We start from the raw sequence: 12,413 nt of genomic DNA on the forward strand, positions 1-12,413 counted from the left end.
CACAGAAAGACATTTTATTGATCAAGCCATAAAAGTACACTATAAAATACATAGTCATCATTTCCATTTTAATACCACAGTGTCTGCCCCAATAAAAAGCAGTATTGCCGTGTAAAGGGTTAGAGGCTGAACCGAATATGGCTAGAGTTTGTCCTCAGGTACACACTCCTGTGTTTTGACTTTGATTGCTTTCATTAATGCTTGTGTGACTCGCTCACACAGACAAAAAAATTATCCCTGACATTAACTATAGCAAAGTGTGTGTGTGTGTGTGTGATTATACATAGAATATTGTAAAGGTTTGCAACATGCCAGGTAGAGATAGAGTTGAAGAGGTCAGCCTTTAATAATACATGTTTGTTTGTTTGTTTGTTTCTTTTCTTTTTTTTTTTTTTTTTTGTCAGACACTGAGGAATTCAGCAGGACACAATATACAACTGGACAATATAAACACAGGTCATAAATACAAAAAGACATATCATGGAAATGTCACGCTGGTTTTGAAGACATGTGCTCGATTCTGTAGTGTCCGATCCCAAACTGTGTGCTGAACGGCGATGTGACTTCACACGTCTCCTCGATCCTTTTTTTTACCGTAAAACAGGAGGTTTGTCCGGTTTGTTGTCAAACGATTCGGAATTCTGTGGCTGGATTTCTCACAACTCTTTTGTTTCTCACCATTTGATTCTCAAGCTGCTGTTTTTTGTTGTTTTTTTCTCTGGTCCAGGTTGTTCTTTGTCGCTGAAATGGCTTGTGGGCAAAAATAAGTAACAAAACATTTAAACGAAACAAGACATTTCCCTTTTGAGATGTTTAAATAAAACGAGCAAGGTAGCCCTTTAGAGTTCTCGGCTCCGTAGAGATGAGGTTCTGGGTCCGTCCCGTACAGGGGACTCGTTGGTTAAGAGTGCTGAGCTGAAAGGGCTTAAGAACGAGTGCTGAGCTGTGATTCTCAGAGAGCCAGCAGGGTGGGCGAGTTGAGCGAGTCTGAGGATTGATCTCCGCTGCTACTGCTGCGCCTGTGGGCTTTGGAGCACGACTCGGAGGAGGGCGATGGGCTTTCGGGCTCCAGCATGTTGGGGTAAGTGAAGATGAGGCTCGGGTTGCTGGGGGTGGACACCGGAGTGGAAGCAGCAACCACAGGAGTGTTGAGGCTGTCTCCGTCCGAGCAGTACATCCCACTACCCAGGCAGATGGGTTTGATTACCGAGTGCTGACTCTTGACCCGGTCCTCCTCCGAGTCGTCCTCCATGGGCTCCTGCTTCACTACGATTGGATTGTGGCTGTTAAGCACAGACCGGGTTAGGTTAGGACGCATGGTGGTTAGAGGCAGAGGAGCACACTGCTCAGGTAGGGAGCTCTGGTGACGCTCTTCTGGAGGAAGTTTACACATGGGGTTGTGGGCCACGAGCATAAACTCCAGCTTGTCTTTCTCCTTCTGGAGCGTCTCAATCTCTTTCTGCAAATCGGCCTTTTCCTCCTCCAACTTCTCAGTTTCCTATATTTGAACAAAAAAAATATTACATTCGTTAAATGAAAATGAGTACAAAAACCTGAAAGTGAAAAGATCTTGCAGTGTGTGAAACACTAGTTTCCAAGGCAACCAACTTCAATAGCGGGCTTCGCAGGATTATACCCTTTTGCTGTAAATGTTATTAGATGCAGTCAAAGCAGGAACACATATTATAAGGTTCTTTTTGGCGTATTTGTCAAAGCCGGTGTTCACCAGTGGGAGAGCAGAACCTTCTCATTTGGTGGGTTTTTTTTTTTTTTAAACACAAATTTAATCTAATACTTTTATCACCAAGAAGTCAGTGTGGACAGGGCATTAGAGGATTCTATTTCAGATGGGATTGTTAAAAAAAATAAAACAATGGATAATAGACTCTTATAGACACTAGCTTTTCTATTAGTAAAACAAAATAGATGTGCCTGTTGTGACACACTGAAGCAACATAAAGTACCAAATAAAGTTTTCTTAATGTACCTAACAGGATGTACATTGCACCGAACAGGATTTAATGTTAATCTGTTCTGGCGGTGTAAAATTCTGTAAACAAGAGCAAAAACGACTCGCAAACAAATTAACTTGCAAACATGCTAATGGCAGCACCCACTGTAAGCACAGTGAACAAAATGTACAGCAGCAGGCATTATAATGGGTTATAAGTGGCACTGCCCTAACTGGTTTAGCTAGCTTCCTGTTCAAGCACCAATTTAGCAAAAAAAAAATAAATAAATAAAAAATACTGTTCTACCTATTTGACTAAAAACATCACACGATTAAAAACACAGTCAAAACCACAGCATTTTTAAAGAGTTATTAATACGTCTCACTGAGCAGTTCATCCTGAGGGATCTTTAATTAAAACTGGATAGAAAATGAAAGACGATAAAGTGTCTTTGAAACCTTACAAAAATCGTTTATAGCAGTTTTAGGAGAAACAAAGAATATTGATTCCTTGGCCAGCTTGCTGTTCCAAAGCGCTTTTTGTTCAGAAGGTCAAATAATACAGTCATGATACAACATCAGTTGTGGACTGTTTAGTAGATATCTGACACAGTCTAAAACAAATGGACCATTGTTGCTGTTGCCACTCCCGTTGAAGATAATCTAGTGGTATACCTAAGTACAAGCTCTAAATTGGTAGTTCTAAGTCTTATTGGGTCTGTTGCGCAAGACTGCCTCCTTACAGCGTCCCGGTGGGGGGTTAAGCAAAATCAGACGGCACGGCTAGACGATGATAGAGTATTCTCCACTGTCTGAGTGCCTTGACTTCATGCCATCGGTATGAGGAAGAAGGAAGCTAAAAGCAATGCAGCCACCACAATTACAATGCGAGAGACAGGGCACGGGAGATCAAAGATTTCTGATTGTTCCTTATATGGTGAAGTTTGAGGAGGATAAAGATAGCAGTGTGTAGGGACTAATAGCTTGTGTGGTTTCCTCTTCAGACAATATCAGACATTCGTTCTCGCCCCCTTGCAGCACATTCCTGTCTCGAGACACTTGAGAGATGGCATTGTAGGGATAATTAGTTCAATCACAGCTTGTATTTTCTGTTACAGGGGACATTCCCATGTTCTGACAAAAAAACACTGGGGTTTTAAAAGCCATAAACACAACGCAGGCTTTGTAGCCGTCGCCAGCTTCTCGACTAAACAACATGCTCGGCGCAGCTTCATAATGTCTTCATTTACTTTAAACAGGTCGAGAAGCTGAAGAAGACCAGATGGGTCAAGGTGCTAGAGTATTCGAACACTGCAAAAGGCATCCGAACCATTCTTTTCCCCTTGTGGGTGCTTTGAGGATACGATTTCTCGCACACGTTTTATACTCTTACTGAATATGCTAAACATGTTTTTCCAGACTGCAACACAAGTGTGTAAACTCACCCCTTGCAGCATTTCGGTTAGCTCTCGCCTACGGTTACGGCACTTAGCAGCGGCCAGCTTGTTCCTTTCTCGCCTCACTCGCCTTTTCTCCTCTTCCTCTGGTGTCAACTGTATGCACAACAGAAGCGATGAGCTCTCATGAAGACTCACAAACAGCCCCTGACATTTTTCATGCATCATAAAAGAATGCACTGCTCTGTGTATATGAATAGCAGTAGAGGAAGGTTGCACAAACCTGTTCATCTCTCTTACGTCGTCCTCGAGCATCGCCGATGGACCGGATGACCCCCGGGCGAGTGAGAGCTGTGTGGCCGAGAAGGCTGGGCCCGCTGGGAACCGAGAGGCCGTACGGGTGAGAGCGTGAGTATGGGTTAGACATTGAGGTGATGACTGTGGGCTGGACCATCCACTGCAGGTCCTGGCTGGTGGTTATGGCATTAATGGTTGGAATAAAGGCACTACTAGAGCCAGGCATGTCGACTCTGTACTTCTGAAAGGAAAAAAAAAAAAAAATGCGATGAAAACCGATATCCCTCTTAAAGAGCGTAGTTCTTTTGAAGCCATATGCTTTTCCATGCAGTTCGTTTCTGAATTTTGCCATGACTCATTTTAGTTCATGAACCCTTTATCTGTTTCATGCACTGTAGTCATCACAGTGTAATGAATCACCACATGCTGCAACACCACTGACCGTGTTTCCCTTACTAGTGACACACTGAGCGAATTGTGGGAAAGCCCATACTATTTCCGCAAAGTGGTCTGTTAGAGTTAAGATAATGACCTTAGTGATGTAATGGGCGAGACGGCGTCAGGAGGTTATAGAAATGGCACCAGTTGGTGTAAAGCGTTCCACAAGATGGCTCTCACAACACAGAATTAGAGAAAGATCTCCAGTACAAAATGAATATAAAATAAGTCTAGACTGAAACCCGCATGTTATTGAATAAATAAAAAAATATTGGTGTGCTCTTTTGAATTGTAGACCAGGTAGGGTTGATGCTGATGGACCAGTGGCCCAGTTCTAGCGTCTAGTGGATCACTTGTCCTTTAAAATGTCCAAATATTTAATGTACTAAAATCAATATGAAGACATGGTTTTCAACATGACGACTACATTATATTGTTGCAGGAGGCTCAGAATTACTAGCCACACACACACACACACACACACACACACACACACACACTTTAATAGACATTTTTCCCTAATTTGTCTCGTTTCCAATCTGAGTAGATAAAATTATTTTCTCATGATGACAGTAAAGGCTAAAAGCTCTAGACTACTGAATGCAAAATGCACTTCACGTATTCAGATTTATTTAATTACTCCACTATGCTTGATATCATCTTCTTTGAACATGGAATTAAAATAAAAGAGGTTGATTAAGAGTTTAAGTAGCACTGTTTTGCATGAATATGATTGAAATCAGTCCTAATCAGATATGTGGCTACAAAGGAAACTGATGATGCTACTTTTAAAGATAGAAACTAAGTGGTTTCAGAAGTTTCCCAGAGTACATCTGCTCAACTGGAGACCAAAAGGACGCAAGTTTACTTTACATCAGAGTGAAGAAGGCTTGCACGAGCCATACGTGATAATGAACTCCAGGACTACAACAAGCACGTATTTGATATGATTTTATTTATAAACTAGAATCAAACCTTAAATTATTTTAAGGTTTATTAATGTATAGATTTCTCTTCTCTTCTCTTCTCTTCTCTTCTCTTCTCTTCTCTTCTGTATAAAAGGTGCAGAAAGAAGTGGTGCTGCTGATCAGCCGCTGACTCACACCAGAATGTTTATTCCAGTAAATCGGGAAGTCTATTATATTTAGAAATGCAGCGTTCCCGTGCTCCTCATCACATCCGATTTCCGGTCTGGAAGTTGTATTTTACGGCTCGAGCGATTCGGTAAATAAAAACAGAGACGCTCGTAGTTTGTATGAATGATCCGGGAATAACATTCAATAAAAGCCACAATGACGTGATGTTGAAACACGTGAATGCAACTTAAATTGGAGAGAATAATAATAATGATAATGAAATCACTAGAACCACAAGAAGTGCCCTTCAAATTACACATTTCTGCTTTACACTCGACAGAGTGAAGATCCCGAAAGTCCCTAAAAGTCCCTGAAGTTCCTCCTGGTCCATGCGGATTCGCTCCAGCTCTACTGCGCAGATGATTTCAGAGAAGTTCTTGAACTCTGCATAATGGCTGGACCCTAAACACTTCCCATCCGCAGAGCCTGGACACACGTGAGGACACACACACATACACACACACACACATACACACTTCCTCGCATTCACACATCCCAGAAGCGTTTTGTAGCGGAAAGGTATTCAGACGGGCAACATTTACGGAAAGTGGGCTTGTGCTGGAGCGCGTCATTTCTGGAAACGCGCAAGATGGACTTGATCCTGAGCCAATGGCCGCGTCTCAAACCGCGCACTAAGCCTGGCTTCATGAACAACACGCCACTATAACACACCGAGCTGGAAAAACGTCAGGAACAACACCGGGAACACGATTCTGAGTTTAGAAAACAACAACAACAACAAAACACGTGAAGTGCACGCGCGTGATTGTTGTTGTCTCGAGGTCGAGTCTGGTGGTCCAGGACATTCATGTTATTACGGAGTGTTCTTTTCGAACATATTGAAAGCCCACCAGTAGCATATAGAGCACCGGGTCCGCCTTTTTTCATTCCCGAATATGCTGCTCCCATCTCACGCGAGCCAGAACGGGAGCGCGCGCTGGCATGCAAGCACGCACGCACGCACGCTAAGGCATACGCACGCGCTCTCTCTCTCTCTCTCTCTCTCGCTCGCTCGCGCACAGCGTCTCCACCAAAAAAAAAAAAGAAAAAGAAAAAAACGACTTTCGCGCACATACACGGAAGAGAAATCCAAGTTAATTTGCAGTTATGTCACACCCCGACGATTGTTAATAGAAAAAGAAGGGAAAAAAAAGAAATTAAAGAAATCCGGAAATGACGCAATCGCTGTCATTCTGAAGGTTTCAGGTGAAGTTCTACAGAAATCTTCTCCGAAAAAACATTAGACAGTACACGTGTGTGTGTTTGAGATATATATAATATATATATTTGGGAGCAGAACATTGAGACAACACGTTCTAGATTCACTTTCATTATGAGGAATGATCCGAGCACAACCTGTTGATTGTGTCCCAGTGCACAGAGGGAGAAAGAAAGAAAGAAAGAAAGAAAGAAAGAAAGAAAGAAAGAGTGGAAAACAAGAAAGGAAGCCCGTTTAAAGGAGAAAAAGAAATATTGTAAAAATCCGGAATATAAAGTGTTGCATTTAAACTTTTAATAAAGATCTCAGTGCTACTATAACCTCCATCACTTATTATTACTCAATGATCTGCAATCATCTGGCTATTATTATTATTATTATTATTATTATTATTATGACCATCATTAATAATAATAATAATAATAATAATAATAATAACAATGCACGTAGATTGATAATAAATGTTAAACAGGGAGTCTGAGATTTACAGGGGTTCATCCTGTGGTTTCAGACAGATGTGTAAATTCAGTGTCAGAGTTCAATTCCGGTTTTTTGGGGGGATCATTTCTGTGGTCAGTGTGTGTAGCCTGCTAGAGTTTCGTTATTATTAATATTATTATTATGAAGAAGTGACAGTGTATGTGTTGATCATGACGTCTATTGACCACATCCTGACCTCCATCTTAACACACGGTATTCCCGACAGCAGTCTGCGGGGTGCCAATACTATTGCTCGCGCACACCAATTACATTTTTTGCAAGCGCGTGTGCGTGAATTGAAATCTCACATATATCTCACATATATCTGTGTTAAAGTAGCATCACTGGTTATTTAGTAATAATAATGAATAAACTGCAGTCTTGAGATCTTCGTGGAAACACCACCACTGAATACTGTTCATGGAGATCATGTCCATCTTTAATTACATCTACAGCCTACATGATCGGAGTGTGACTGGCCCTGATGATGAGCAATGGAATTGGACTTCACCTGGTATCCGGAGATCGGACTGATGCCTGTTCCGCTCGTGAACGAGTCCAATCTCACCGGGGACGCGCCGCTGCCGCCGCCGCCGCCGCCGCAGTACTCCTGGTACATTATCCAGAGGGACAAAAATATATATATAATATAATAAAAATATTTTTTTTTCTTTCTTTCTTTTTTTAAAGAGCAAAAAGTTTCACAGGTTCAGAGTAAAGTTCCGACACCGAGTCTGCGTCTTCTTTTTTTTTTTTTTTTTTTTGGGAAAAAAAAGCACTTCCAAGCCTTTATCTTAAAATAAAAAAATATAAAAAAACAATAATTAAAAGTTATAAATAATCCAAATTCTTATAAAGCAGCATCCAGATCCTAGTCAATTAAAATGACTGTTTTTGCCTCTAATTGTGTTCATTTAGTCCAGTGAGAGTAATAACAGGGCTGCTGAAGTTGCTGATTTAAAAAAAAAAAAAAACTGAAAATGTCTCTTGTGCACCTACTTTCTGTAATGAACTCAGTGCTGGCGCGCTTCGGTCCTTCAGTTTCGTCCCTAAAAATGACTCAGAGCTCTGCCTTCTGCTGTGTTGGTGATATTTTTTGCCCCCTGTGCTGGATGATGACTCACTGTAATGGCACTGTAGTGCGTTCGCGAGCGTTTATCAACGCCAACATGCGTCCACGCGCACCAGGCCGCGACCATTCGCACTGGAATAGGGGGGTGCATAGCATTTATAGTAAAAAATATATAATTAGTAGTTACTAGTGTGCAGGTTAGTTTTAACATAGGGCATTAGGTGCTGTTCATCGATTAGGTACTACGTTTATTGTGATGTTGACAATATGTTTCGAGAAATTGAAGCGTACACGGGCAACATCCGCGTCTCCCCCTACGGAGTGTTTATCGTTGGTAGCGTCCGGGCATTGACGTACGTTTCCAAAAATGGGCAGCTGCGTCAGCGCAGACGCGGGTTCGGGTTTCCTTGGTGAAGGAGCGTCAGGGATTCCCTCCCTCTCTCCCTCTCTCTCTCTCTCTCTCTCTTTCTCTCTCGCTCTTTCTTCCTCTCTCTCTCTCTCTCTCTCTCTCTCTCTCTCTCTCTCTCTCTCTCTCTCTCTCTCTCTCTCTCTCTCTCTCTCTCTCTCTCTCTCCAGCACTGATCTCTCTCAGGCCAGTCCAGTCTCCACCTCTGAATATTTTCTCTCACTGCTACTGTACATGGCTGAGGTTAAACCTGCTCAGTGCTATTCTTGTAGTCTTTATGGAAGGCTGGAGGAGCGTCTCGAGAAGATGGACATGGATTTATGTGTCAAACAGAACTGCCATGTGGATATGAATAAGAATTCTTTATTTGTAATTTTCTTATTTTAATTGACTTTTAGTTGTGGGAACCACATGGATGGATGGATGGATGGATGGATGGATGGATGGATGGATGGATGGATGGATAGATAGATAGATAGATAGATAGATAGATAGATAGATAGATAGATAGATAGATAGATAGATAGATAGAAGTTGGGAAATTGAACAAGACAAATAGACCAAAATTGAAGCACAATGCTGCAGTTTCATTTGTTTTTGTTGTGTTTTTTTTTTTTAATAAATGCATATTTTCTCTATTAATAAGAACAAAGTTAAAAGACACTATGTGTATACAATTTGAGTAGATATATGTGCTGGAATCAAAACGAAATAGCATGAATACATTTTTTCCAAATAATCATTTCTTGGCAGTGTAAATAGACACATACATTATATGACCTACACACCCATCTGCCTAGTTCCCTTTGCTTTTATAATATCCTCCGCTCTTCTGGGAAGGCTTTTCATTTCTGCGCGTGGTTCTGCTGGATTCAGCCACAAGAGCACTAATGAGGTCAGACATTAAAGTTGGACGAGGAGGCTCGAGGTGGAGTCAACATAGCAGTTTTTAGTTCAGTTTAAATTTTGAGCTGGTTTTGTGCTTTCTAGAGCAAACAGAAACATTTGAGACAATTGTGTGCTTCTAACTTGTGGCAGTTTGGGGAAGAGCCAGACAGTTTTTGACAAACTTTTGGATGTATAATGCATGTGGACTGGTGAAAGCCTACACACTCCAATTTCTCGAGAGTGTGAGGAACTGAGACAAGATTAGGAAGACTTATTTTTTATTTTATTACATTTAAATAACAGCTATGTTAAAATGTTTTATTAGTGAAGGAAGAAAATGTTACCTTCAGCCAATTTGTAATCTCTGTGTTATGACTGATATAAAAGCCATGACATATCATCTTTTATCAATTCTAAAGAACTGCGACTGACTGGCAGAATATCTTATAAACCCAAAAGTAGGGTGGGCCGAAGAGACGTGGAAAGCCAGTGAATCGACAAGGCGCTTAATGAATGTTTGCACAACAAGGCCATTTTATCATGCACTGGAATTAATCATGCATTTGATAGTCACAAATTAATCAGTCATTAGTTTTTTTAAATCTGCTGCCTCATACGTTCATCATCACTTTATTAATGTGTATTAATTCATGACATAGGAATAAACGCTACAAGAATTTAATACAGTGTGTGTAGAGAAAGAAATTTTATATATATCACGATTAATCGCATGTTTCCACACGGACGGTTTTAATTGCCGGATCGGTGCACCATGGCGGATTTTTGGTGCTGATTTGAGACTTGACACATCAGTAAATCAAATGTTTAATTATTAAAACTTATATTTTTGGTGAAGTTTTTTAATATATATATATCTGAGTAACGAAAGGACGTGAATAAATGTGTTGCATTGAAGGTTATAATTTAGCTTGTTCTACAACTATTTATTTATATTTTTAATAAAAACGGTCAAACAAAATGCACGCTGCATTAATCATGCATTCAAAAAATTAGTGGCAGTAAAATTAACTTGCATTAACGTGTTATTTTAAAGAGTTCATTTTAACAGCCCTAACATATACTTATATATACATATATACTTTATTTATATGGTTCATGATGTAGGATTGAATGCTACAAGAAGTTTAGACAGAGTTTGTGATAAGAAAAAAAAACGGTCTCACAAGGTTTTGGATTACTGATAAATATTAATAGTGGTCCCGCCTCTTTTTGATGACATCATTGTGATTAAAGGATTACCTCTATGGGGCAGATATCACCAGACATATTCCTGGCTGTTAATCTGATAAACCATTTACCTTTCTATGCACATGCATGACTGCTGTGCACGTGCACATCGCAAAATGCATAGAAAACACAACCGTGTAACAAAGGATCGAAAAAGTGTGTGCTATCATATATATGTGTCTATTATGTAGTATGTTTTTCAGTTTGGAGAATAAATTTCCTATAATCCAATATTTTTATGAACCAGCTTGTTCAGTATTGCACACTTCAGGTTTCCTTTGCATCCTTTGCAGAACTCGATCAGCCTGGGTATATGAGAGTCACTGTCTCCATCTCTGTCTCTGTCTCGAGGCCGCAGATGCCTGGAGGATTACAGAGTGGTAAGGACAGCTGATATAGATTAACATCTTGACTATCTCTTTGTATTTTATTTGCTGGTTTCCACGGTAACCCAAGCTAAATGGTGCCGAACAACAGAGAGCCAGAATGGGAACATTCCGGGCAAATATGAGACTCCAGGGAGACTAAATAGATTCATGGCACAACGTTTCCCCTGATTACACCAATAACGTTAGAGGAAAGTCTGACACTGTGCAGTGGTTCACCTCATGAACGTCATCTACCTGGTGTAGCACATGTACCACATTCCTACCTCAGGACCTTATTAATAAACTTTAAAGTTCAATCCAGACACTATACTGTGCATTAAACATCAGCAACTTAAGAGCAAACTGGCATGTACAATACACTATATAAAACATACACATGCACCACATTTTCTGTTCAAACACATCAGGAATCAACACTCAATAAAGTGTAGCATTCGGAAATATTTCATTTGCTGATTATTTTTACTGTAACAGCACACTGAATTGTGTTTTATTCCTCTTATGCTGTTTTAAGTCAAATGTCATTGGGGACATCAGTTTATATGGAGATTGGCATTTGATAATATAGTTTTCCATGTTCAGTTATTTTTTTATCCTCCATGGAGCCCGAACCAACATCCTGTCATTGATGAAAAATGGTAAGTAAAAGACCATTCCTTTTTGGAGAATTACTTTATAACAATCACCTTGGATGGATGGATGGATGGATGGATGGATGGATGGATGGATAGATAGATAGATAGATAGATAGATAGATAGATAGATAGATAGATAGATAGATAGATAGATAGATATTTTATACACCAGTAGATAGATAGATAGATAGATAGATAGATAGATAGATAGATAGATAGATAGATAGATAGATAGATAGATAGATAGATAGATAGATATTTCTATACCCATAGATAGATAGATAGATAGATAGATAGATAGATAGATAGATAGATAGATAGATAGATAGATAGATAGATAGATAGATATTTCTATACCCATAGATAAATAGATAGATAGATAGATAGATAGATAGAGATAGATAGATAGATAGATAGATAGATAGATAGATAGATAGATATTTCTATACCCATAGATAAATAGATAGATAGCTAGATAGATAGATAGATAGATAGATAGATAGATAGATAGATAGATAGATAGATAGATAGATAGATAGATAGATAGATACCCATGTGATAATGTACACCCTTTGCTTTAACTTGATTTTTGTAAACATATAATAAAATATAACAATATAAAATATAAATGGAAATTTTGACCTGATTTGACCTGATTTTCTTCCAGATTTTGACCTGATTTCCTGTGAAAACACTGAAAGACTTCCAAAAGCAAATAATAGAAAAAAATATATGTATGACGTAGGAAATTACCTGAACAGTTTATTATTATTCTGTTCATTATTTCTGGCATACAATGATATCATTAACAGAACCATTATGTTTCCCAGATACCTCTTATCTTAACATGTACAGCA

General features: G+C 39.6%; 1 protein-coding gene across 3 annotated transcripts; it reads right to left on the reverse strand.

The window, feature by feature from the left end:
• On the reverse strand, positions 1 to 8,054 carry fosl2 (FOS like 2, AP-1 transcription factor subunit). Of its 3 annotated transcripts, none has more exons than XM_046855580.1 (5): positions 7,918 to 8,054; positions 7,430 to 7,528; positions 3,632 to 3,886; positions 3,397 to 3,504; positions 1 to 1,498 (listed from the first exon to the last, which is right to left on the reverse strand). In XM_046855580.1, exons 3-5 carry the CDS (start codon positions 3,869 to 3,871, stop codon positions 953 to 955), a joined length of 894 nt encoding a protein of 297 aa, XP_046711536.1. In that variant the 5' UTR covers positions 3,872 to 3,886; positions 7,430 to 7,528; positions 7,918 to 8,054; the 3' UTR covers positions 1 to 952. The 3 variants fall into 3 exon arrangements, with proteins under 3 accessions (XP_046711536.1, XP_046711535.1, XP_046711534.1); XM_046855579.1 differs by having other exon boundaries at positions 7,430 to 7,541; positions 7,918 to 8,050; XM_046855578.1 differs by having other exon boundaries at positions 7,430 to 8,052.
• Positions 8,055 to 12,413: the final 4,359 nt, after the last annotated feature.

Source organism: Silurus meridionalis, chromosome 8 (genome assembly GCF_014805685.1).
Source record: "Silurus meridionalis isolate SWU-2019-XX chromosome 8, ASM1480568v1, whole genome shotgun sequence".
NCBI classification, from domain to species: domain Eukaryota; kingdom Metazoa; phylum Chordata; class Actinopteri; order Siluriformes; family Siluridae; genus Silurus; species Silurus meridionalis.